Source organism: Rutilus rutilus (assembly GCF_951802725.1).
Source record: "Rutilus rutilus genome assembly, chromosome: 11".
NCBI lineage: Eukaryota > Metazoa > Chordata > Actinopteri > Cypriniformes > Leuciscidae > Rutilus > Rutilus rutilus.
This window is the reverse complement of record NC_140216.1, coordinates 27,672,543-27,700,540: the sequence shown is the minus strand read 5'-3', so window position 1 is coordinate 27,700,540 and position 27,998 is coordinate 27,672,543. Positions and strand designations below refer to the sequence as shown.

At 40.1% G+C, this 27,998-nt stretch overlaps 2 protein-coding genes across 2 annotated transcripts in view; one reads left to right on the top strand and one right to left on the bottom strand.

The window, feature by feature from the left end:
• Positions 1 to 19,297, top strand: part of rftn1a (raftlin, lipid raft linker 1a) — a gene marked incomplete at its 3' end in the record, with an annotated part of 26,904 nt that extends 7,607 nt beyond the window's left edge. The window contains exons 3-10 of the mRNA XM_084424182.1: positions 9,443 to 9,626; positions 14,623 to 14,734; positions 15,362 to 15,962; positions 16,565 to 16,768; positions 18,135 to 18,244; positions 18,421 to 18,524; positions 18,678 to 18,753; positions 18,923 to 19,297. Of these exons, the coding sequence (XP_084280308.1) occupies positions 9,443 to 9,626; positions 14,623 to 14,734; positions 15,362 to 15,962; positions 16,565 to 16,768; positions 18,135 to 18,244; positions 18,421 to 18,524; positions 18,678 to 18,753; positions 18,923 to 19,297 (1,766 nt within the window). The remainder of the gene's footprint in view (positions 1 to 9,442; positions 9,627 to 14,622; positions 14,735 to 15,361; positions 15,963 to 16,564; positions 16,769 to 18,134; positions 18,245 to 18,420; positions 18,525 to 18,677; positions 18,754 to 18,922) is intronic.
• oxnad1 (oxidoreductase NAD-binding domain containing 1) lies at positions 18,534 to 27,998 on the bottom strand. Its single transcript, XM_084424185.1, has 8 exons — positions 27,877 to 27,998; positions 27,472 to 27,612; positions 27,214 to 27,277; positions 26,617 to 26,723; positions 25,651 to 25,792; positions 21,276 to 21,512; positions 21,088 to 21,196; positions 18,534 to 21,000 (listed from the first exon to the last, which is right to left on the bottom strand). Exons 2-8 carry the CDS (start codon positions 27,573 to 27,575, stop codon positions 20,843 to 20,845), a joined length of 921 nt encoding a protein of 306 aa, XP_084280311.1. The 5' UTR covers positions 27,576 to 27,612; positions 27,877 to 27,998; the 3' UTR covers positions 18,534 to 20,842.

Genomic DNA, 27,998 nt, shown 5'->3' with positions numbered 1-27,998 from the left:
CAGAGACTAATATTAGTGTAGACACCATTCTTCTTATGATGTAACGAGTACATCAGGATTTATGGGAAGTGTTCCCGATTCCGGCTGACCTAATCGATGCAGCCTAACATTGAATTATAGAAGTCTATAATGTGTTATGTGTATGCTAGGTCAAAGAGATGTGTTTTTAGTCTAGCTTTGAACTGACAGAGTGTGTCTGCTTGCCGGACAATGTTAGGAAGACTGTTCCAAAGTTTTGGTGCTAAATAGGAAAAGGATCTACCGCCAGCAGTCGATTTTGATATTCTAGGTATTATCAACTGGCCGGAATTTTGAGATCGCAATAGACGTGAAGGATTATAATGCGTTAAGAGCTCCCTCAAGTACTGCGGAGCTAAACCATTTAGTGCTTTGTAAGTAATCAGCAATATTTTAAAATGTATACGATGTTTAATAGGGAGCCAATACAGTGCTGACAGAACCGGACTAATATGGTCATACTTCCTGGTTCTGGTAAGAACTCGAGCTGCTGCGTTTTGGACCAACTGTAATTTGTTTATTAAGCGTGCAGGGCAGACACCCATAATAGCATTACAATAATCTAGCCTTGAGGTCATGAACGCATGAACTAATTGTTCCACATTTGTCAATGAGAGCATATGACGTAATTTAGATATATTTTTTAAGATGGAACAATGCGGTTTTACAGATACTAGACACGTGACTTTCAAATTAAAGATTGGTATCAAAGAGCACACCCAGGTTCCTAACCGACGACAAAGACTTGACAGAGCAGCCATCAAGTGTTAGACAGTACTCTAGATTATTACGTGAGGAAGTTTTTTGTCCAATAATTAGAATCTCTGTTTTTTCAGAATTAAGTAGTAGGAAATTACTAGTCATCCAGTTTTTAATATCAGCTATGCATATGTCTTGGCAGTATCGCAATAATATCGTATTGTGAGTTCAGTATCGTGATATGTATTGAATCGTGACATGAGGGTATCGTTACACCCCTAGTATCTAACCTTACGAAAATGTATTTATTCTATGTTATCCACATTATATTTCATCTGCAACAGCATTGTGAACTTTTCTAATGCGTTTGGTCATTAACTTTTAAATGCATCATTATGCAAATTGCAAACACATGAGGAGAGTTCTCCACATGAAAGATCCACGACTGGCAGATCAATGTGCTACTATATTTCTCTCCGAAACGGTAGGAAATTAAATTAAATTGAATGTGGAGAATTTTAACTGACAAGATGATTGACAGGGCAGTTTAAACTGTGACAGGATGCTAACTAAACGACAGAGTGGCCCATTAAAGACGTAATTATGACGTGGTATGTCCCAAAGCTTGCCTACTCTTCTTCTACACACTCAAAAGTATGTACTTTTTCTTCACAAAAACATACATGCACAAGTACATACTTTTAGGGCATAATATAAGTAGGTGAATTGGGATGCAGAATGTATCTATTGAAAAGTCCCTTTAGTAAGTGGTATTCTTGTTCATACATAAATTAATGGAATTTTCCTGTTATATGTTAGGGGGTTCACTTTTGATTTTGTAATAAACTTCACATGGGTTCAATTCAACTCACCTTCAGTGGACTTCTCTGACACCTTGTTTCCCCTTTTTTTTTTTTTAAAGACTCTTATGTTGAATTTAATTATTTGTTCCCGTTGTTACAGTGTTTCACTTCATGTGCTTCGTTCCTAGATGCGTCCCAATTCGCGTACTTAATCACTATTCTATGACGTTTTTAAGTATGAATAGTGTGTTCACACTTAAAAAATCCAAAAAGAAAAAGTGCACTTTAAAGGGGTCCTATAATGCCCTTTTCACAAGATGTAAAATAAGTCTCTGATGTCCCAACAGTGTTTATGTGAAGTTTTATCTCAAAATACCCCACATATATTTTTGTTTAAAATAAAGTAAATTTAAAATTGTCACTTTTTGAGGGTGAGAAAAAACGTGCCGTTTTCGTGTGTGTCTCTTTAAATGCAAATGAGCTGCTGCTCCCGGCACAGAGGTCGGAGCTACAACAGCTCGTGTGTTAGTCCTGATAATCTATAAATCGCAGTCCCGGGGGCGGGGTTTATGTAAATTTTAGGGTTAGTGATGTCACTAACCCATGAAGAAGCTCCCTACCAGAAAAAGTAGTCCCTACCAGCTGTTTGTTGTAGTAAAAGCGATTTCTGTAAAAGAAAACATCTCCCTTTGCTTGAACTTTGAGCGTTGTAACTTTGCAGATGTTGTTTATGCTCAAACAGCAACATTACACACTAACTAAAGTTAAAAAAGTGAAATCATAATCAACCACCCCTTTAAATGCCCAGATTATGCACTAAATTAAAGGAAAAAACGAAGTGTGGAATGTTGGAATGTGCACTTCATGCACTTGACTGTTGCAACTTTAATTATGTAGCGGAGGGTCAGACTCCAATGTTGAATGACAAAATAACCTAAACAAAAGTCACACACTACACAGAAAATGACATAGTGACTAAGTACATAGAGTATAAGTGCATAGTGTGTAGTGCATAGTGTTATAGTGTCACAACTCCTGTTTGCTTTTGTTTCCACTGCTGCCTTGTTTGTTGCCATAGTTACCCTTTTGTAGCCATAGTAATTCATTGCCCTCACCTGTTCCTCAGTTGCCCCTTGTTATCCTGCATATATACCCCTGTGTTTCAGTAGTCTGTTGTTGTTCATTGTCTTTGCTTGTCTGTAAAGCTGTTGCTTTCTCGCTCCCTGTCTGATTCTTGTTCCCGTTCCTTGTTTGGATTTTGTTCCTGCTCCGTGTTTGGATTATCTTTGTTGGTGTTTTTGAATAAATTTATGCCGTTGTGGTTGATGGAAGTGATGATGAATTTCTGGAATATTTATTATTTACAATTGCAGTAGAACTATATGAAACTCAAATGACACCATTTTGTGGGAAAGGTATTGGGAACAGTGTTTTTGTTGTTGTTAACTACTGTAAAACTAAAACTCATCAATATAAATATTAGATGGAAAACTGAAAACAGAAAACCACAATAAGAAAAGTTGCATTGGCAGCTAGCTGAAATAAGTTGAAGTACAAAAATTATTAAAATAAAGTTAAAAAAGGTTAAATGATTTAATTCACGCATCAGAGGATTAAAATACAGAGTGACATGCAGTATAAAAAGGATTGCTGTTTTTCAAAATTAAAAGCAACATATATATTGATACACAAATGCACAAAACCCACCTTCAGATGATAAAGTGTAAAGCTTCAAACTGGGAAGAGAAAAAAAGTGTGCGATTAGATTAGAGAGAGAGAGAGAGAGAGAGAGAGAGAGCAACCAAACAGTGTATTTTCTTTGAGGGCTTATGTTTCTAAATATACTAATGCTGCTTTTGTTAGTGTGCTTCGAGAGAGGCAATAATGGATCCCGCTGAATTCAGAGAAAGTGGATATGAGACAGGATGAGAGAATATAAGACACAGATTGAAGCAGAAAAACAGACCAGCTCATCTTAATGACTTAAAAGCATAGGAGTATATGGGCCATTACTGAGCATAATTACAAGGATATGACCGAATGTAAAATTGTGTATGGATGGGGTCAGGGACCCCTCAACAATACTAAAACCTGAATTTACCTACAGGTACATTGTGGGCACCAGTCAAAGGTTCCCATGAAGAAAACATGCTAATAAACAAACTAAGTAATGCATTAAGGAAAAATACAAAATTTCCTATATGTCCATGTAGGGCATAGAAAATACCTGAGCTTAGTATAATAACAATAAAAGTAAAATAAATTATTTTCCTTGGTAAGACTGAATTGTATTTGGTATCATGAACTAACAATTAACGTTATTCTTTATTTAGGAATAAATGTCTGGTAAATAAATACTTGTACAGTGAAAAAAAGTTTAAAAAAAAACGTACGTAGAAATTAAAACTGATATTTTGCAGTTAAAGGCACTCTATGTACCTAACTTTTTTGTTCAAAATGAACACAATTTAAATAGAGTAAATACATCATTATTCCTTCTTCCAAAATGTGTTTTTGTCTTACCCTGATTCACTATGGTAAGCTTATTATGTGTATGTATTTTAGACCAAACAGTTTTCGATGCAAATTGCATGTATGCATCACTCGCCTGTGTGACTTGTCATATCCATAAATAGAGAAAAGTTGCTCCAGCTACTGTAGCTATTGTATACTGTGCATACTATACTTGGTGTAGCACGTCATTCACACGGGGCGTAGGTGTCAACCTATTTTTTTACAGTCTATGCTATGGTGTCAACGGTTGACGGAAGGCGTGTCTGAAGCTTGGTGCTGACGCAACCGTCATAGTGACAACAGCCAATCACATTTTCGGTGCTGCATGACTGCAATTGGCTAACATCTGCGCTTGGGTATTTGCATAGACGATCTGATTGGCTGACGCCTGCGTTGGCGCTTGAAAAGTTGAAAAGTTTTTAATTTCTGCCACGAGCAACACCAGTGTAAACAAAGAGTATAGAAGAGTAAGTAAGTAGAGGTACTTCTATACTCTTTGCTAACGGTAAAGCCGTTGGTTCAGTCCAAAATGGCGGCCGCGCTACCGAAGTGCCACCTAGTGGCTGTTGTCAAAACTGCAACGGAGTTTCGCCTCTTGGTACTTCTATACTCTTTGGTGTAAATGCAACACAGTGAAGAATTCGGTTCGGCAACGCATGACGTCACTCTTTCAAAGTAAATGAGAAGCGTTAAGGCAGACTCCCCATGTGAATGTGCAGCGTAGGAGTGGCAAAGGTTAGTTGTTACAACAACCGAGAAAGTGATATGGAGCCTCTTAATCTCGAACCTCCAGAGAATCACACGTTTACAAAAAAACCACAGAACAGAGGAGGGTATGCTCGTAATAAAACAAGAATCAGCATTGGCTTGGCTTTTCGGAGATCGCGAGAACTGAGAGATTTGAAATGTTGTAAAAGTGATGCAGAGATGGCTTTTTATGAGTCAACAGATGTTTTATTGAACAGATTAATTGCCATGATTTGTAGCTCTCTTAGAGTTCATTGTAATGCATTATCTATTGTGAAGGGTCATATTCATCCGCACAGTCATGCAGAGCCGAAGCATTACCAAAATGCAATTTTTTTTAACCGCTAGAGGGCCAAACGCTTCATAGTGAAATTTTAACCAATACTTTTATTAAAAAAAAAAAATATATATATATATATATATATATATATATATATATATATATGGGATTGGAATACTTCATTTTGACTGAAATCTGATGAGATTGCGCTGTCCAGCAGGATATCAGAGGACTTTATATTTCTGTAATATAGTGTGTTTGCCTTGTTTCTAATCCAATTATTTTGTACATTGAAAAATACTATTTTCTATTATTGGAATCTTTAAGGTAATAAAGACTAAAAAAGGTATTGTTAGTTTATCTTATCTAGCAGTTTTACTACTTAAAGTTAACGCATGAAACATTACCCAGACACAAATGTGTGTGTGTGCAGGTTTGTGTCTGAGATTGTGACCTTGATCAAATATTTATTTATAAAAAATTTGAATGTGTGAGAACTGGGACAGCGACAATCGTTCAGGTTCTGGACACACACACACACACACACACACACACACACACACACACACACACACACACACATACACACACACACACTCCAGGCTTTCTGTTTTAGCTGCTTATCGGTAGACAGACAGGCAGGTCATTTATATGTAAAATTCACTGATGCCTACAGAGACACCGAGACAAAAAAAAGAGTTTCACTGCAAACTGCTGTGACAGCACGAGTGTGAGGCAGAGATGTTAGAATATGTTTCTTTCTTTGTTTGTTTTGGGGCATCATTGAAAGCAATGTTAAGTGACTTAATGAATGTGAATGATTGACAGGGATGAAATAACAGAGAGGGGAAAAAAGAAGAGGGAGAGAGAGAGCGAGAAAATGCTAGGCATCGTTTTAAGGATTATCTGATCTTGAAGATGTGAGGGGTCAGTACGAAAATCCAGGATTTATCTGTTTGTATGTGCATAAGAGAGAAAATCAGTTGTCTTAGTGACACTGAACTGTATTTATAGCCAAAATCTGTTTTTAATTTAAATTAGTTTCTATAAATAATTCAATTCTGCTCTCTGTCGGATTATTATAAAATAAAATAAGACCCCTCCAGGACCCGACATCACAGTCATAAGCAGCAAGAATCCCTCATACTTATGAATCATATAAACACTTACTTTAATATTTATGACATATCAATATTTAGAGAGCAGTTCTGATAGGTCAGCACAGCCGAAGAAGGGACGGCTATATAATAGATTTGCAACTAACACGTTTAGTTAAAAAAATCATCTAGAGGATTGGTTCAGTGAAATCAAATTACTTTGGCATTTACAATAAAATGAACCACTTTGTTTAAATAATAAATGAAAAAAAAAGTTTAAGTCCTGGATGCTCATGGTCAATATCAGGGATGCACGGATATTATTTCTGGCCAATAAGCTGAAAATGATATTCATGTTATATTCAATATAACAGCTACGATGCCCCACTTGCTTGTGTCATGTTAGTTTGAGCCATAAAACAGAGCAGATCCGTTCAGTGTGTTTGGATTTTAGTTAATCACACTTGGAAACTTGCATGTCGAAATGCACATAGTACGTTCAAATCTGTGATTGTCTAGGTGTTTAAGACACAGCTAAATCCAGAAAGAATTTAGACTAGTGTGATTGTGCTGTGAGAGTTGAAATTTTAGCACAGAAAACATGTTTCTCAGCAGGTGGAGTTTAACTGATTTACCAAAGTCTCTGCTTCTCATTTTAAGAGCTTGTACATGGATTTAGACTGAGGAATATTCGTTCAGAGGGCTGCATTCTTGAGGTGGACTATGTTGCTGAGAAGGACTGTTTACTGGAGTGTTTAACCCCCGACTGGGTAATTCTGTTTTATAAAGGTGGATTTTCCCCGTAGTAAATATGGGGGCAGATTATCATATATTTGGCCTTTCAGGAGGAGTCAAATCTTCTCTGTGTGTGTGTGTGTGTGTGTGTGTAGGTCCTACACAAAGAAAAGCATTTTCTCATTCTCTCACGCATAGCTGAAGCATAGAGTGTCCTTTGCCACAGGCCTTTCGCGTGATGTGCTAGTTAATATAGTTCATGCTCTGGACCGGAGTGGAGTTAATAGACATCATAAAGTCTAAGACACTTCCGCTGTTTCAGCACTACCAGATGATTGCAAACAGATTTTGTTATTTGGGGAAGTTTATATTGATAATTGAACTGGATACTGAGCAAGTTATGCTTTAAATGTAACTGTTTGGTGTTAATTTTGTTTTTAAATGTGATCCTTCTCTCGTCATATTTGAGAGAGTGACAAATTTTGTTTTGGTTCAGAAAAAAAGTTTGGGGTCAGTGAGATTTTGGGGGGATTACTACTTTAATTTAGCAACGATGATGAAAAGTGACAGTAAAATACATTTAGAATGTTACAAAATATTTCTATTTCAATCAACTGCTGTTCTTTTAAACTTTCTAGTCATCAAAGTCTCCTGACATTTTTTTTATCATCGTTTCAATACAAATATTAAGCAGCACAACTGTTTTCAAATAAATAATAAATGATCAAATAAATGCAGCCCTGCTGAGCACAAGAGACGTCTTTGTCTCTTCATTTCAAAATCTTCATTTTTTTAACACGTACAAGGTTTGCAAATTTAAATTATAAGCAAATCTATTCCAAACCTCCCAGCTAACAATGTTCTAAGAACGTTTTGCTAATGTTCGCATTAATTTATGAATGTTTCTGAATGTTCAAAACGACCAGTTTTAAAAACGTTAAGGGAACATTCCATTGCATCATTTTGCAAACATTATGGGAATATTACTTTTGAATGTTATCTGAGCATTTTAAAACGTAGTAACATTTAAAAAATGTTAGACAAATGTTCAACTAAACATTTTGGACAAAAAAGTTTCACGAACGATGTACAAATAATGTTTTTGGGCTAAGGTTTTGAGAACATCATTAAAGACCAGATAACTTTGAATGAACCTTCTATTAACATTACTGGAGTTATATTTGTTCATAACTTTGAGAGAACCTTCCAAGAACTGGGCTGAGCTACTGACATGGTTGAATTGAAATTTTCGATCAGACATAAATAACATAATTTCCTTAAAATGACCTGCATCCAAACAGTGAAATTCACACTGCATCACAGAAATCACACATATGCACTCATTTCACCTATAGGTTCATCTTGCTGTGAACCGTGCTGTTATTTCCTCTTTGGAAACACTAATAAACCCCCCTCAGAGTGAGAGCGTGTTCAGACCGTCACAGTGTTGTTTAAACAAGCTCGTCACACCTCTGAAAGATGATTGCAGCTCACTGCGGCCCTGAATAATGAGCGCTGGAAATTAACTTTAATTACTGATCACAGAAACAATTTGCTTGTAAAACCATTTCACCAGAATACTTTCAAACTATTTTCAAACGACAGCATTTCAGGTAGTGTGTCAGAAAATGAGCTTCTTAACAAGGTTTTTTTTTTTTTTTTTTGCCAGAGATGACTGTGAATGAAATAGTTTGCACCTATCTTCTCATTTTTGTCTTATATTAGTTCATGCAGATATAGTGTTTCATATACATTATTCATCAGTTCAGTTTTGGTACATTGACATATGTGAAGGACTAGGGCTAGTTGTCACATTTATTACTCTGGTGAATATCTAGTGGTTTATTTTTTCATTCATTAGACATTCCTAAAGAGTTCAAAAGTTTGGATTTGGTAAGATTTTTTAGGGTACATTTATTTGATCAAAATAGAGTAAAAATAGTATTATTGTGAAATATTATTAGAATTTAAAATAACTGTTTTCAGCTTTGATATATGTTTAAAATTGTATTTATTCTTGTGATGGCAATGCTGAATTTTTAGCAGTCATTACTCCAATATATCAGTGTAACATGATCCTTCAGAAATCATTCTTACATGCTGATACAGGTTTTTTGTTTGTTTTTTTGTTCAGGGTTCTTTGATGAATAGAAAGCATAAAAACTAAAATTAGAATAACTTTTTTTTTAACAATGTCAAAGTCTTTATTATCAATTTAATGCATCCTTCCTGAATACAATTAGTAATTTCTCAAAAAAATCTTTCTGAAATCTTACTGATTGATATCATTTGTTTTATTATTGTGTGTGTGCGTGTACGTGTGCGCATCAGTAAGTTTTTTTTCAAAATATGTATATATTTTTCTTTATTTGTTTTACTATTGTTATTATTAGAAGTAAGTTGTCATGGTGGTAAGTTCATTTCAACGATAATTATTTACAATGATAGTTGAACGATAGATAACATGTTTATTTATTTATTTATTCTTTCTCTGCTCATTTCTCTCTGTGTGCCTGTCTGACTCTCTCTCTCTCTCTCTCTCTCTTCAGAGGTGTCAGTGTCCTCATTGCTGTGTCTGTCGTCAGTCAGAGAGCTTCCAGTGCAGGTGTGTGAGTTGTATCAGAAGGGATTCGTACTGGCTGCTGTCCATCCCTTTGTTCACTCCTGCGGCCCTGCTAGTGCTAACCTACAGAAGCAGTTACACAGAGCCGTGCTCATCAGACAAACACACAGGTATACACACAAACCTTGACTATATTCAGCAAATGCTTATTGTACAGAACGTCTCGGTTACGTATGTAACCCTCGTTCCCTGAGGAGGGAACGGAGACGTTACATCAGTAAATGACAAAATGGGGGTTTCGCTTACAAGCCTATCATCTTTGAGTTCTATAAAACGAGCCAATAGCAAGGAAAATGCCATGGGTCTGCGGAATTTGCATAGCGCAACTCCGCCCCACCGCATGGGTATAAAAGGAGGGACGCTGGCAATCTCCCGTTATGTTTTCCGCTGAGGAGCCAATACTGAACTCCAGGCCGTTCCAGCGGTACAGCGGTTGTGGCCGAGGGACGTAACCCTTCCATTCAGTCACTACGAGTTACGTCAGTGAATGACGAAATGGGGGTCCCAATTCAATCACGCCACTGCGGCTGTCTTCCAGTGCCCTGCGCAAGTCTGAGCTCCCTGTCGTGAGACTAGCACGGACGAAGGGCTAGGCTTAACGCAGGAATACCAAGGTACACTGGGTGGCATATCCCAGGTGTAATATGTAACCCGTGTCCGGGTTGCATATGGAAGACTCAGAGGTATCCAGCCCGCAGGGTGGAATGTTTCAACCTCAAGATGGCCCTTGAGGGGTCTTGCTGAGGGAAAACACGTGCTCGGGGGAGACTTACCGTGGAAATACAGATGTGGGGGTTGCCCAAGCGGGGAAACCATGCACATGGAGCACCTAGCCAATCACGAGGGCTAAAGCCCAGGAGGAAGTCACACTCTGGGTGGAGTGTGCCTTCACCTCTAGGGGGCATGGTCGACCCTGCGTCTGGTGAGCCAAGACAATGGCTTCCACTATCAAGTGAGACAACCTTTGCTTGGAGAGAGCCTTTCCCTTCAGCTTCCCACCAAAACAGACAAAGAGGTCCTGAAACAATGCGTTCTGTCTGCGTAAGCACGGACGGCGCATACTGGACAGAGCAGTGCCAAGGCTGGGACTGCCTCCTCCGAGGGTAGCGCTTGCAGGTTCACTACCTGATCCCTGAAAGGAGTGGTGGGAACCTTGGGTACGTATCCAGGCCAGGGCCTCAAGATCATGTGAGAGTTAGCCGGGCCGAATTCTACGCACGCTTTGTCAACCGGAAATGCCTGCAGGTCCCCTACTCTCTTGATGGAGGCAAAAGCAACCAGGAGGTCTTCATAGACAGGAACTTAAGCTCCACTGATCGCAATGGCTCAAAGGGAGCTCTCTGCAGGGCTGATAAGACCACTGCGAGGTCCCGAGAGGGTATAATAGGAGAGCGAGGAGGATTTAGTCTCCTTGCCCCCCTCAGGAATCTGACGACTAGGTCATGCTGTCCCACCGTTTTTGACTCCACAAGGTCGTGGTGCGCAGAGATGGCGGCCACGTAAACCTTCAGGGTGGAGGAGACGGCCTTTGTTCCAACCCTTCTTGGAGGAAGGAGAGCACGGACCCGATTGAGCATTTTCTGGGGTCTTCTCAGCGAGAAGAACACCAGGTGACGAAGAGGTTCCACTTCAACACATAGGCGTGTCTCGAGGGCCTTAGCGGAAGTGATGGTAGCCACCACCTGAAGCGATAGAGTACTCAAACCTGCCGAGACCCACACATGCAGGTTCCACAGATCTGGACATGGGTGCCAGAGGGTGCCCCGTCTCTGAGAAAGGAGGTCCTTTGGCCAGGGAGGGACTGTCATGAGGAGCACCAGTTCGGAGAACCAAGTCCGGGTGGGCCAATGACATGCCTGGAAACTCGTTCTAAGGACACTCCGGCCCGTAGAAAGGAGAGGTTCGACCACAGGGTGAAGGTCTGATGGCAGGCCTGAGTAACTGGTACTTGGAGTGTGCCCTGTTGCCATGCCCATCTCGGGACTTGATCGCGAAGCCAGTGCTGAATCGGTCTCATATGAAGCAGTCCAAGCGGTGTGGCTGCCGCTGCGGATGCCATATGCCCCAGGAGCCTCTGAAATAACTTCAGTGGAACCACACTCTTGCCCTCGAATTGACTCAGGCAATTCAGCAGTGACTTAGTGCGCTCGCTCGTAAGCTGCGAGGACATAGCGACCAAGTCGATTTCCATATCGAGAAAAGAAATCCTCTGCACAGAGGAGAGTTCGCTCTTTTCCCAGTTGACCCGAAGGCCCAGACGGGCGAGGTGCTGGAGCCAGTGGCATATGCACAGGTCCCTGTGTTCGCAAACCTGGTCTCGAGAGAGAGCTAGAATCAGCCAGTCGTCGAGATAGTTCAGGATGCGAACCCCGTGTTGCCGGAGTGGTACAAGTGCTGCCACGACGACTTTTGTGAGGACGCGAGGGTACAGGGCTAACCCAAATGGGAGAACCATGTACTGGTATGCTTGCACCTCGAAAGCAAATCGTAGAAACAGTCTGTGTAAAGGAAGAATGGAGACATGAAAGTATGCGTCCTTCAGGTTGATCGCTCCAAACCAAGCCTGTGAAGGGTTCGGTTCTAGACGCGCAGGTCCAGGATTGGCCCTTAACCCACCGGTTTTCTTGGGTACAATGTAGTAGGGACAGCCAGTGGGACAGATTGGGAAGCTCTAGCCAGGCTCCCAAAAACTGAACCAGTTGGGTCATGTGAACCACAGACGTACCCACGATGGGGCAGCGAGGCGGAATGACCGGTCAGACGTGGGAGGCGGAGTGTCCCGGTGTGGGGGCACGGTCATATGCCACGTCCTGACAGAGGAGGCCAGGGAAGGACGAGCGTTCCGCGGGGGCCTGCTCTGACAGGGGTCTAGCGACAGGGGGACGAGGGTGGCTAAGCGGAGCGTCGCACACTGCCATCTGCGGCCTCTGGGGGCTCAGAGATGGGGGTGTCTGTTCTTCCTTTATCCACATTAAGGTGCTGTCGGCCAAGAGGCCAGCAGCAGAGTGAGAACAAAAGATTCTTCCCCGGCCGGGGGAGGGAGTGGTCTTGCTACCATCTCCCACGAAGAACTGCTGCCCATCTCCCACGAAGAACTGTTGCCCAGCTCAGCAGTCTGCATCAGGAGCGCCGCTTCGCCTGGCGTTTGGCAGGCAGCGGGGCTGGTGCGGACTGAGGCACCTTCCTGCGGCCACCTCCACAGCGCAGCTGCAGGGGCGACCAGACTGAGGCATCTGAGCCGGCGGCTGGGTGGAGGCAGCAGCTGCCCGCCGGGGCAGAACATGAACATTTTATGGCCTCAGTCTGCTTCTGGGCGGCCGAGAACTGCTGGACAAAGTCCTCGACCGCGCCGCCCATGTTGCCTCAACCGCTCCGCCCGTGTTGCCTCAACCGCTCCGCCGAAGAGACCAGCCTGGGATATGGGAGAGTTGAAGAACCGGGTCTGCTCAGCACCTCGCATATCAGCCAGGTTTAGCCAAAGGTGTCTCTCCTGGACCACAGCTATGGACATTACCTGACCCAGGGAGCGTGCAGTCACCTTCGTCACCCGGAGAGCGAGGTCGGTGGTGGCATGCAGCTCTTCCATGAGCCCCGGATCAGCTCTACCCTCGTACATGTCCCTGAGCATCCGGGCCTGGTAGACCTGCAGGATGGCCATGACATGCAGCGAGGCGGCAGCCTGCCCCGCAGCTCTATAGGATTTCGCTACCAGGGTATACGAGAACCTACAGGCTTTGGAGGGTTGCTTTGGATCACCACGCCAGGTAGAAGCGACCCCAGTGTACCCTTTAGCCGCGGCTCCATCGAGGGAAGAGAGGGCAAAGGAGGCCGACGAACGATCAGGAAGACAATGGAGACTTCCAGGACCTCGTGACCTCCTCATGATGCCCATCAGATGGCAAAACGAACCGACCGCACCCAGAAGTGCACAACCGAGACATCTTGAAAAAGACAAGCCACGCGCAAGCTCTTTTGCGAGAGGAAAAAAGCTCTGCAGAATGCTGAAGCACCCAAGGAGAAGCACACACTCTGTCGGCAGATCACTGCACAGACCAGCAGCAGGCAATGTGATCTCGCTGGAACGCGCCGTTGCACCAACACTCTGGAGAGCCGCTCGTCTCGTAGTCGAAGAACTCAGGTACAGGCTTGCAGAGGAGTGAACAGAAACTCTTGGCTCCGAAGCAAAAACATAATGCGAGATTGCCAGCGTCCCTCCTTTTATACCCACGCGGTGGGGCGGAGTTGCCCTATGCAAATTCTGTAGACCCATGGCATTTTCCTTGCCATTGGCTCGTTTTGTAGAACTCGAAGGTGATAGGCTTCTACTCGTAGTGACTGAACGAAAGGGAAACAGTGTTCTGTACACATCAATCAACATTTCAAACAGTAATATTTTTGCATTATATACAACTATGTTGCATTCTTAAATCATATAAAGTGGTGCTGTGATCATCTTAGAAATAGAGAGTTACTTTACATTTTAGTTTGTGTGAAAATGTCAGGTCAGTAAAAGGTTTTAAAAAGTGACTTAAAAAAAAAAAAATTGTGACTACCATACCTTACGTGAGTATTTATTTTCCCAAAAATTTGTTATAAAGTTAATGATGAATAACTTATATAATATATGTAATATATTCAACTAGAAAACAGATCTTTGAAAATGTAATATATTTTTCTGATTATTTACTGTTTTTTTAAATTAAATATATGCAGCCTTGGTGAGCATAGGAATCATTTTCAAATTTTTTAGAAACATTGACCCAAACTTTTGACCAGTAAGGTCAAAATGTGCCGCATGTAAACATATTAAAGCACAACATAAATGTCCATGGCCTGGTCCTCTCTCCTCCCTCAATGTCATTACTCCTCCTCTTTTTTCCTTCTGGAACTGCTCTGTGGGACTCAAGACCAATCATTAGCACTCATACCACCAGCCCCGCTCCGTTCCCATGGCTCTTGGCCCCACCCTGCTTGCCACAAGGGATTTTCTTTCTTTGGAATAAGGTTCATAGATGAATCAAGACTGAGTAAATAGGGCCTATTTTGATTTCATGTGCATTTAAATTATAGATGTTCAAAAGTCGCTTTATGGTGCTTTTGTTACAGTGGTTCCGACAGTGGTCTGCTGAACTGGGTGGAGCCTCATCTCACAACAGACGTGTGTTACCTCGGTCACCAGGACCCTGACCCAGAAGTCATACAGGGCTATGTGAAAAAGGTTTGACCTTATTTTAAAATTCATTTGTTTTCATTCAAACAGAGAGCAGCATGTAAATTTGTTTTTCATTCACTTTAGTGGCACACTTAGTGTCATCACTCAAATAAAGATGGCATCAAAAACCCACTTACTTCAAACTCTCTCTATCATGGTCTTACAATATGGCTGTAAAACAGAAAACAAAAGCTGACAGGCTGCTGCAAAGACACAGACACCCGGTATTCATCTGCCATTCCATTAGTCGTCACCCCCTCGCCTTTTCAGTAATTGCATTTATCTGTAGATAAGCAGTGTTTGACTGAGTGTGTGTGTGTGTGTGTGGAAGTGTTTGCGCCGTGTGACATTTACTGATGATTTAGACATATGCGTGTGTGGCGTGACAGTATGATGATTGGAAAATATGGTTTTCATTAGCATTTCCTGTCACAGCTCCACAGAGCTTATTTTAAAAGCATCTAGAGGAAAACGCACCACCTTCCTCTTCCAAAGACACTGTAAAATTATTCATATTACATTGGAATCCATTTACATTCATTGTCAACTTTGATTGTATACCTTGAATAGAACAGGTGTCATGATGAATGTCTTAACGTTTTCAATTAGTCCTGGTTGTTTTTGGGGATGCAGGTGCAGGATTTGGCTGATCAGGGTGATCTGTTTGTGGGGTTTTTGCCCCAGCCCGGTGGGGGTCCATATTTCCTTGGTCACTGGGAACCAGAAGAGCTTTCCTCCTTGCACTCCAGTCCCTGTTCTGTGCATCACAGCAGCAGACCTCCAACCCTCAGCCCTGTGAGCGAGCAGAGCCAACAGGATCGAGGCAACGGGGATCATCGAAACCAGTATCGTACAACCTTTAATCCAGATTTTGAGAACCAGAGCCAACACGATGAAGACTTTATGAACCACAGCCTTCAAATACAAAGCACTGAGAGCAGCCAGGGCTGGAATAATCAGAATCCTTTCACTGAGAACCATCAGTGTCCAGAGTATCAGTACCTGAATGTTGAATGTGAATGTACACAAGCTGATGATTTAAAGAATCGAGTGTCATCACATGAGTTTATATTAAGCTCTTGTGCATCAGAGCCACATCAAACCCAAAATACTAGAATGCAGTCGGCCCTGTCCAGCTGTGATTTGGCAGAAAAACACAAAAGCGAGCACAGAGAGAAGGTCAAAAGCCAAGACAAACCCAGCAAGTGCACCGGAACCACCCAGATGTTGAATCGTAAGTATGCAGCCTGTAGAAATACAGAAAATGGGCTGGTGGAAAAAAAACAAGAATACATGTTTTCTTTTAGATTATATCAAGTTTTATCAAGATAATTATCTCAAATAAGATGAGCAATTTATAATTCCCAGGGCTGATTTGATCACAATTCTTTATAAGTGAAGAAAACTTGAATTTGATTTGTCTCAGTTCACTTCCATTGTGTTGGTCCAATTCATAATTATTTTCAAAATATGCTGATGACTCAAATCTAACTGTAAAGACGATTTGAAAGAGAACACTGACTGATTCAGGAATTAAACAAGTGACTTGCTGCATATATAGTAGGCTATGCGAAAAATGGAATACACAAACGGAGTACTATGTCCGAATACATAGTAGGCCTACTCACTATTAACTTTAAAACAACAGCTGCTGTATATAATCAATAGCACTCTCAGACGCACCGTTTAACAGCGGCTTCGTTTCGCAGATATTCTGAGAAACACTTGCTCATGTAGCAGTTGCTTATCTATAAGTTTGTTTATAATTATCTGGCTTTTTAAGTCTGAATCATTATGTAGCAATAGAAGTCTAAGTATTTGTTTCTGTATGTGTAGGTGTGCAGGTGTTCGCGCTGTACAACCATACGATAGTTCTGTCGGGATCGCCAAAATACTTTTCTCTGAGGGTTCCAATGCAGGTGCACAGGGAGGCGGGGCTTGTTAGTTCGGTTGACTCTCATTGGCTGGATCACATGACGCAGCACTTCAGAAGTGGCGCACAGCTCATCGACGGCTACTTTCATCTGGGAGATGACGCAGGTACTGGAGATGTAGTGACAATTCACAAATGGTAGTAAATTTTGCTAAAAGTAATCATTTAGTGAATTTTAATGAAATTATACAATTATTAGAAAAAAACAAATGTGACAAAATGCATAATATATAGGCTAGGCCTAATAAAAATAAACAGAATAAAACAAAACCAAAATAACTACTTTTATCATTATTTTAGAAATCAGCTCAGTGGTGACTATAAAACAAATTTGATCAACAATTCATATAAAGTCCCTTTCAAGGAAAGTCTGTTCACTTGGTGACCATATAGAGTGGTGCAGATATGACATCACTTTGTAGTCCAAAACGTGGAAACAAGTTTGCACTTCCGGTTCTATCATCCCGGAGTCACTGGGTTTTTTGAATGGGTTTTTGGTTAAATGGCTGAAATTAGGTCTGTGATGAACAAAAGCTCAAGACACTTTGACGTTTGTTCTACAACATAAAATACATCAATATCACCCCACCCCATTTTATAAGCTGTTACATGTCTTGTAAAAGGTGGTTGCTAACAAGTGGCTAAATGGGACTACAGAGACTGTCTGGGACATTAAACATCATCACGCTGAACAGTAGACTCAGTTCGCTTTTACAGCCTCATTATGCTTATAATTGTGCTCTTATAAACTATTCTGACTCAAACTTTCTGGAAGCTTAGTGATGGTAATGTTGAATTTGTGGGACCGTGGTGTAGATCGTTTGTAGCCTACCTTTAGCTTTTTACTTCTGGCGATGCATTTAGGCTTCAAAATTCATAAAAGTTTTGTTCATCTGTGATAATTATCTTGATGGACAAAACGTGTAAGTATCATAAACTTTTGTTGATCACAGACCTTGTTTTTAGCGATAATCCAAAAGCCTATGGGAAAATCCTATTGGGTTTTTGTCGATGGAACCAGTGTGATGCTAACTGCCGATTGGCCTACAAAGTGACATCATACCTGCACCACTCTATTCGCAACGCCTCAGGGCACCTATTTCAGGCATACAAGACCAAGTCCTATCTATTTGAACGGGGAAATCCTGAAATCCCAAACACTATTTGCCATACTTACATTTAAATAACATATTTCAAAACAGCAACAAAATCTGAGATGAACTAACCCATAAATTACTGCTCAAAAAGCGTTAAATAGGCTGTAGTAACCGGAGATTCCTAAGGGCAGCTGCAGTGACGTGAAGACTTTACTAACTGGCGATTGGCCCTTTAATTTTGAAGGCGGGACTTATTCTGCCATATTGCAAGCTGCACTTTCCCCCATTCATAGTAATATGAGTGCTCCGTCCTGGTATATCTAAAGACTCTGAATTCATATAAACCTTTTCCAATCCTTTTTTTCTTCATCTTCAGCATCTTCTTCCACTGTGGAAAGTGTTTTTATCTTCCAAAGTCCTTCAGGTGATGTTGGGCCAACCACAGTGTATGATGCTATTGTAGTTGAGCAGTGGACTGTGATTGATGTAAGTCTACTCTGGTACATCCCGAATTCAATTAAATAAACAATTCTATTATTTGTACACATTTCTTCTTACCAACTAACTTTTAAATGAGTGCAGACATATGTGCACAATCACACAATTTGTCTCAATAGGGAATGAGTGAAATGTTTTCACACATTATGTTGACTGTTTTGCAGGGTGTCGCAGTGAAGACAGACTACATCCCTCTGCTCCAGTCTCTGGCTCCATACGGCTGGAGACTAATGTGTGTGCTGCCCACCCCCATCGTCAAAATGAAAAGGTCCCAAAGTCATGCTAAACCTTTAATCAAGACCATTATGTTCAATGATACAGTTTAGGGGCTAAACATTACCTGAAAAAGAAGTCTTCTCTTAGTTTTTATTCTTTATTTAAACAGCTCTTACAGACATCTGATTTGTTATTTTTGTCTTAGTGATGGAAGTTTGGCCACAAAACAGATCCTCTTCCTCCAGAGACCCACGCTGCCTCGCAAGAGGAGAGACTTGACGGTGTGTATGCATGGCACAAGGTTTATTTCTGCCACAAAAGAAAGGATTCTGCTAAAATTAGATTAGAGTTGTCTAAGAGAACTGTGTGAAATTGTAATAGCGTTGTCAGTTGACATTAAAATCCTCAAAAGTAGCTCAGTGTCTGACAGTTTGTGTGTATGTTTTCCAGAAACTGCACCTCAGAGGTCAAAACAAAAGGAACTTGAATAGTAAGAGGACATCAGAGAGGGAGATATCACCGCTGGCAACGATTGAGAGAGAAATGGAAAGAATGGAGAGAGAAAACACAAGTCTGATGAGACAATGTGAGATTATCCAAAAGGAAAATGGGCAGACATTGCCAGAAAGCCCAGAGAGGAGAGATCAAGCGGAAAGGACGGTGGAATTCCACACGCAGAGGATCGACATCCCGAACATCAGCCCAGGAAAAAAGGACGCCATTACAAACAGCGATCAGGAATTAAAGCGCACAATTACGTGTGTTAAATTGGAGGAAGTGCGAGCGGCGGTAACAGAGAGAGCTTTATTCTCTGGAGTGTGCTGACTATTCATTTATGCATATTTAACCATTACAATATGCTCATGTTTATTCAGGCAGAACACATTATAGTCAGGCCCTTGTCTGGGCAAATACATCTGCTGATGGAGTAACTGTCCTGGTACGATTGCTAAGAGGGGTTTGAATCTCGTAATTATTTAGGTTTTTAGGGTAAATTGCTGTAGCAAATTGCAGGGGATTCAAACAAATGTGTGAAAACGTCCTTTCAAGGAGCTCTGAATATGCTAAACGCTGACCAATGTGTTGAGACTTGTACCTGTGTGAATCTGTGATGTTAGCTCGTTTTATTACATACAATATTAGCATACGCGATATGTCATACACTAGCTCAAATCCGTAAAATGAAAAAGCTTTATTTATTGAAGACAGTCGCAGTAAGGATGGCAGTAACTGATGTCTTACTTTGTAAAGTAACGGTTATAGTGAATGTCCGTGAGACAGTTAATGGTGTAAATAAAAGCTCTCAATGATGCAAATTAAAGACGCATAATTTACAGCAGATTTAGTTCAAACCCAATCAAACTCATCGAGTTTAGTAACTAGAACTTGAGCTGGTTCAGGTGTGTTTGAGTAGAGTTAGAGCTAAATTCTGCAGGGCAGATTTGAGGAACCCTGATTTCTTCTGTTTTCAATGTCGCTTTTCATTGTGACTTTACATATTTAAACAATTGCTTACTATTAGAGAAAAATAATTAGTTTCGAACATGACGATTATTGACATTGTATTTTAAGAGTTTCATTTTGCCTAGTTATAATGCAAAAAAATTCTACATTGCAGCTGTAGTCCCCCTTTTTACAGTAAAATTAGATAAACTACAACCAGGCAAAAAAGAAAATGGCATGACTTGCTCTTAAAAAGCACAATATATGATACAGTTCTTGTCTGATTTTTATGTTTCGGTCTTTAAGTAAAATTTAAGTAGATGAGAGCTGGAAATAGTTGCTCATGGGGTGTTATGGCTTATTTTGTTTGAAGATTATGAGGGCACGTGAATTAAAAAAAATGATGTGCACGGATACATTTATAATAAATACTGCAACGACTTTAAAGGGACTTCTACCATGTTTAGCACCTTTCAGCAGATTAGGACTATATTAAATATAGTTACAAAAATGTTTTATGTTTTTGTCACACCACTTTTCAGATCATTTCTACGTCCCTGTGAAGAATGTTTGTAATGAATAAATATGTGTTCTAAAATGCAAACATATAATTAACCGAAAAAAACAAAAACAGTGCAAAAATCTGAGTGTGCAATCTTTTAACATGCCTTCAAAACAGGACTCCTGACATTAACCAGCAAATGAACTATGATGTAGATCATTACAGTGCTTGTCATGGTCAATTTGTTGAGTCCATCTTTAAAATGAGGTAAAATTGTTCAAATGCAGACACAGTGTCTGTCTGTTGTGCGTTTCGACAGATATCAAAGTTATTACAGGTCCATTGCCATTAAAGTCTGTTTCTATAATGACACCGATGCAAATGCATCCATCACTGTGTCCTCTGCTTTGGGTGGAGGTTTAAAGCTACCACCATTTCTCAAAAAGGATTCTGTCCTCCGGTAGGCCGATTCTCTGCAGGTCTGAACTCACTTTCTCTATCATAGGAGGAGGGCCACAAAGATAACACAATGTGCGCTCCGAGTCTACATAGCGCTGAAGCTCCTCTTCTGATATCCTTCCACCTGCCGAGACACAAGAATATCTCATGTGACGCATAAAACTTTAGGTAACAGATAGCAAAGATATCAACTGTAGATATTTCTACTCACTTATGGTGTAAGGCTGAAGTTCCTGCTCTACGTCAGAGCTCTGCTGGGTAACATGGAGATTGCAGGAGAATCTATCTGGTCGCTCATGACAAATGTCAATAATGGTGTTCTAAATGGAGCAGATTTCTAAAAATCAGTTGGCAGCTTTAATCTCACCTCAGTGACAAGTCAAGGGTGCATATACTTGCCTTGAAGAGCAGCTCTTTGGTGTTCTTGGCGCTGTAGCACAGGCGTGTGTGTCCTGGTGTGTACCTGTTACCATCAGCGTGTCTGAGCAGATCCGCTGCATGCAGCAGGATGGAGTACAGAGGGTTAATGCCCACACCACCAGCTACCAGCAACAGGTCCACCACAGGGTCCGAAGGTTGAGGGTCAAAGTAGAAATTACCTCCCACCCTCACTGCTACCTGAGAGCCCACAGAGCACTGAAACAGAGGACAAATCGGAATTTACAAAAAAAAAGGGGAGAGAAAGTCTTTTTTTGGAGAAAATCTATAAAATAAAAAGGCATTCATCAGCATTTATGGAATATAGCTCTCTAGAGTTCTGATTATTTTAATTATTTAAAATGCATTTTCTTTCTCTATGGTAGAATAATCGTATAAAACACAATCTATATTGTACATGCACAAGAGTAATGCAATGCATTTCCATGTGAAACAGGATATTCAGTGAAAATATACTGATTAAAAACTAACTTTAGTTTGTTGAAGAATTTCCCTTGTCTCATGTGATAGTCTGAATGCTGTAATGCCCAGCAGAAAATAGGTCACAAGGATAAGAGAATGAAAAAGTACCCAAAAGTCTGTAAATGCAGGTGCTGGGATGCGCTGGCTGAAAAACATATTTTTTGAGATGTTCCACCAATAGAATAAGGTTTAGGGAAAAACGTCTCTAATGGTGGCAAGGCCACAAGGAGTGACCAAGAAGAAGAGATAGATATGAGGGTGCCCACTGGGCACCTAGCGATAAGAAAAAGTATAAGACATGAACACTGGCCATTGTAACCTAAGATGTCCGGATGGCCAACCGGCTTCTCACTTTGTTGCTTGTCAATAAAGTTAATTCTTCTGACCTGGAACCTCGACTCTGAGAAACTTCTTTGTGACCTGGACCAAGGACTTCGAATTTGCTATAACTTAATAACTACTTTGAGACCTGAACCAAAAAGAACTTTGAATTTGCCACAACAAGTTCCGGCAGAGGGATGACATTTGACCTAATGTATGACATACATATAGGACATTTTAGTCTTCTAATTCATAACAGGCGTTTTGTTTTGCTCTGTCCTCTGCGCGTCCGCATTCTTCAATTCTCACCTAAGCTTATGCTACTGTATGTGCTACGTCAGGTCATAGGTCACCCTTCCACTGGAACTCGACTCCCTTGTGAACACACGTATGGCTGTTGCCGGAAACCAGTGATTATAGTTTTAAATATGGATTTGTCTTCAAAAACCAAACGCTTCGCTTCAGAAGGCCTTTATTAATCCACTGGAGTAGTATGGATTATTTTATGATGGATGGATGTGCTTTTTTGGAACTTCAAAAACTAGGGCACTATTAACTGGTAAGAACCAGGATATTATTTAATAGAACTCAGATCTTCTTCGGCTGAAAGAAGAAACATATACACATAGGATGGCTTGAGGGTGAGTAAATTATGTGATAATTTTAATTTTTGGGTGAACTATTCCTTTAACAAACATTTCAATAAAATCATGGAATAGTACATTCCAAATAAAAAGTGTGGGGTTGGTAAGATTTTTTTTTAAAACAAATTAATCTTTTTATTCAGCAAGGATGGATTACATTTTTTACAAAAGTAACTAGGCTACATATCTATCTATAAATTACAGAAACGTCTGTCTGTCTGTCTGTGTGTCTGTTATTCGCATATCTCTCGAACCGTTAGTCCGATGGATTTCAAACTTGACAGGTGTCTTGCTACGGGCACAAGTAAGTGCAGTGCCAAGTTTGACGTTGTTTGGATGAGAAATGCAAAAGATATCGTTAAAAATACCAGTAAAAGAAGCACTTAGAAGGTTGTGGTTTAAAAATAAACATTCTGACATAAACACTCTGTCAGCTACACTGTTTACTTCTGAATATTATATCCATCTATAAATTACCGGAACTTCTTTCTGTCTGTGTGTGTGTGTTATTCGCATATCTCTCGAACCGTTAGATGGATTTCAAACTCGACAGGTGTCTTGCTACGGGCATGAGTAAGTGCAGTGCCAAGTTTGACGTTGTTTGGATTAGAAATGCAAAAGATATCGTTAAATACATCGGTAAAAGAAGCACACACTGCCTTTTACCGCTCTAGCCGCTGGCCACTCCCCCTCTCACACTGACACTGAGTGAGCACAGCCCAGGACCAGAGACAGAGAGGGTCGAAGAAAGCAGCGGAGCTTAAGTAGCGTTTTCTCAGAGTTCACTGTGTAGCCTGCTCCTTGAATATTGTAGTTAAATTTTCCACATTTATAGTATGTCATTATGTCAGTATCAGTATTTGCTTTCTACCATGCACAAATAAAAATGTCTCTAAACTTTTGCTGTGTAATTGTAATGAGCACTCAAACACACCAAACCAACAATTACTAAAAACACACACAAAAACTGATTTTGCACGGGCACTTTGCACTGCTCCCTGAATCGACGCGCTTATTCATTTGTGGATGTTAACTGAATCTGTAAGTCAGCTATGCTGTTTACTTCTGAATATTATATTTCATTCTGGTGCGCTTAACGTTATCGCTACTGTGTAATAGTAGCCTATGCTATTCACCAACTAAACATATCCTATTCAATGCGTTCACAGTCTCTTTCACGGGCATCATTTGTAGTAGCCTATTCACAAACTGTTTGCTCAAGCATAGCGTTTTCTCGGAGTTCACTGCGTGCTTTCTACCATGCACAAATAAAAATGTCACTGAACTTTTGCTGTGTAATTGTAACAATGTGCACTCAAACACACCAAACCAACAATTACTAAAAACACACACAAAACTGATTTTGCACTAGTCTATCTATAAATTACAGGAACGCATGTCTGTCTGTGTGTCTGTTATTCGCATATCTCTCGAACCGTTAGTCCGATGGATTTCAAACGTGACAGGTGTCTTGCTACGAGCATGAGTAAGTGCAGTGCCAAGTTTGACATTGTTTGGATTAGAAATGCAAAAGATATTGTTAAATATATCGGTAAAAGAAGCACTTAGAAGGTTGTGGTTTAAAAATAAACATTCTGACATTAGAGGGTTGTGGTTTATTCTGACATTAGAGGGTTGTGGTTTAAAAATAAACATTCTGACATAAACACTCTGTCAGCTAAACAAAGTCAGCTACACTGTTTATTTCTGAATATTATATTTTATTCACGGCCATCATTTGTAGTAGCCTATTCACAAGCTGTTTGCTCAAGCGTAGCGTTTTTTCGGAGTTCACTGTGTAGCCTGCTCCCTGAATTGTTGCGCTTATTCATTTGTGGATGTTAACTGAATTTGTAAGTCAGCTACACTGTTTACTTCTGAATGTTATCTATCTATAAATTACAGGAACGTCTGTCTGTCTGTGTCTGTGTGTGTGTCTGTGTGTCTGTGTGTGTCTGTGTGTGTGTGTGTATTATTCGCATATCTCTCGAACCGTTAGTCCGATGGATTTCAAACTCGACAGGTGTCTCGCTACGGGCACGAGTTAGTGCAGTGCCAAGTTTGGCGTTGTTTGGATTAGAAATGCAAAAGATATCGGTAAATATATCGGTAAAAGCAGCACACATTGGCTTTTGCCGCTCTAGCCACTGGCCACTCCCCCTCTCACACTGACACTGAGTGACTGAGCAGGACCAGAGACAGAGAGGGTCGAAGAAAGCAGCGGAGCTTAAGTAGCGTTTTCTCAGAGTTCACTGTGTAGCCTGCTCCCTGAATCATGTAGTTCAATTTTCAATATTTATTGTATGTCATTATGTCAGTATCAGTATTTGCTTTCTACCATGCACAAATAAAAAAAGTCACTGAACTTTTGCTGAGTAATTGTAACAATGAGCACTCAAACACACCAAACCAACAATTACTAAAAACACACACAAAAACAGATTTTGCACGGGCACTTTGCACTAGTATTTTCAATTTCAAATAAATGCTGTTCTTTTGAACTTCCCATTCATCAAAAAAATCTTTCAAAAAAAAAGAAATGTATCATGGCTCCAACAAAAATATGCAACAGCAACACTGATAATAATACTAATAATAAGAAGAAATGTTTCTTAAGCACTAAATCAGCATATTAGAATGATTTCTGAAGGATCATGTGACACTGAAGACTGGAGTAATGACCGCTGAAAATTCAGCTTTGATCACAGGAATAAATTAGATTTTAAAATATATTAAAATAGAAAACAGTTGTTTTAAATTGTAATAATATTTCACAATATTACTCTATGTTTGATCAGATAAATACAGTCTGGGTGAGCATAAGAGGCTTCTTTCAAAAACAAACAAACAAAAATCTTTCCAACCCCAAACTTTTGAAAGGTAGTGTATATTTTGTTTCATTCACTCACTTTTGTGTGAATCCATTGTGCTGGAGGATGGCGTGCGTTTTTGACGGCCAGTTCGATAACTCCCTCTCTCTGCAGCAGGCCAGGACTCGAGCAAATGGAGAAGCCGCCCACTGTTTCCACACCTGGGATGAAGAAATCCACCCTGTGAAAAAGGGAGCAATTCAAAATTATTAATATAATATAATATACTGACACACTACTGAAAACTAACAACACAACTACATAAAATACTTTTAGAAAGTTAAGAGAAAGTATTCTTCCCACACAGTATCTCTGTAAAGCTGCTTTGAAACAATCTGTGCTGTAAAAAGCACTATATAAATAAATGTGACTTGTCTTGACACAGTAACATTCTAGGACAACAAAACCCTAGTGGTCCAAAATTACTTAAATCAATAATACTTAATTAAAAAAAAACTGAAACAACATATGCTTTGAGAGTCACCATATGTGTATGCAGAGCATGAATAAGTGATAAGCACATATGTCAGGCATACACACACACACACACACACCTACTCGCGCTGCTCTCCCTGACTCGTGTTCCTCATGTTCTTTAGCAGGAACACAACATCATATGGTCTGGAGGAGTTTATGTGCATATATCTGCATAAATCAACACCTGACTTTTTCACCTCACTCAGACTCCCTCAAAACTCAGACACATACACAAGAGCAGAAAGTGGGAGAGAAAGTGCGAGGAGAGGTTGATGTACGAATAGATTTTTTTTTAATGTATTTTCTCACACTGAAATAAGTGGGAATTTTAAGTGAGAGGAAAGCACCATCTCCTGGCCATTTTGAAAAACTCCATGTCTTCTTATCCATTAGTCACTTTCAAATGAAAATAAAGTAACATTTAGGAACAGTATTAGCTCCAGACTGTCTAGATTGGTGTTTCCCAACTTTTATTGTCTCACAGCCCCATCATATTATACAAGATATCATTTAGTATAGCGTTCTTACCACTGTCCAGCACGGAAGCTGAAGTCAGGATGTGGAACCTCCAGTCTCAGTCGCTTTACTGCTTCAGATTCGTTCGTAACCTCACTAACACGTGCAGAGAAAAGCTCCTGGATGCACACAGAACATCAAATCATGTCTTTACAAAAAATGTACAATAAAATCCCCATATTTCAGCCTCTCAGGATTTTAAATGTAATGCTTTATTCAATTCGGATGTACAAATGAGAGCCATTATACATTTTTATCACTCAAAACTATACACACACTCAATGATTGAAGTGTGATAATATATAACATGACAATATAATTTGCATAATATGTTAATGAAATAACACTATACTATCCAGTATGCTACATATCTACAAATTAAAGTAGTACGATAAAAGTAGAAATAAATAATAAATAAATGATTATGTCATCTTGAATTCTCATGACAAAAATCAAATGACAGTGGTTGACCTACAATACAGAATAAGTGTCTGAACTTTCACCTACTTGGCTACATCATTTGTTAACCATTTATATGTTCAGAGGAATCTATGGTCAACAGGCCAAGGGTTTCATCCAATATAGATAAAGAAATCTAAGAAGACTCACCATGTCTCTATGAACGTTAGAGGTTCTCTCTAGATGGTCAGTCTGTCTTCTGGATGACATTTTTCTGAAACAAATTTTGTAAAGTTTAGGTTGAACACAAAGGATAGTGTCTAAACGCTGACTGTGTCTCAAAATCCAGTGCGCTCCTTACATAACTAAACAGTATTTTTGTTGCATGCCAACTAACGTTAGGTAGCCAGCTCAAGAGGTTTTAAAACACAAAGCTTCTAGAAACAACCCCAGATTCTGGATACTCACCGCGTGACTGTGTCTTTACATGAACACAAAACAACTGGTCTGAACAGTTTTGATCCAACAGCGAAACTTCTGGCCACCGTTCTTACAAAACACGGGACACTCATGATTGATAAGATAGACGGCCTGATCCCGGTCAAACACCTGATAACGTCATCAAATACAAAGCACGTTAGTATTTACTGAAAAATAACCAACGACATTGAAATCTGAAATGAGAGTTTCTTCTTAACAGCTGACATTCACACACGTGAGCAACAAGCAATTGATCTCTAATGATAATATAATAATCAGTTGTATGTTCAATTTATCTTTAATGAATTATAAGCAATGATAAAAATTAAGCGGACAAAGCATAACGAGCATATATATTCAAGAGGAAGAATATTTTATGTCAAAATAATTCACCTCTGTCACACCGGTGACGTTCCTTCTTCGTCTGTGTTTAAGGATAGTGAACACAGTCTATAGCGCCACCCAGTGATCTTCCTTCACTTCGGTGGTGATGGGCGATTTCGAAATGAAGCTTC

Bases quoted from the DNA above. Each gene is read 5' to 3' on its own strand.
- oxnad1 (XM_084424185.1), bottom strand. From the start codon at position 27,575: ATGAGTGTCCCGTGTTTTGTAAGAACGGTGGCCAGAAGTTTCGCTGTT. The intron at 27,278-27,471 runs GTGAGTATCCAG...AATTTGTTTCAG, and splicing joins TGTAAAGACACAGTCACGCG to AAAAATGTCATCCAGAAGAC. The intron at 21,513-25,650 runs GTGAGTGAATGA...CCTCTGTTTCAG, and splicing joins CACAATGGATTCACACAAAA to TGCTCTGTGGGCTCTCAGGT.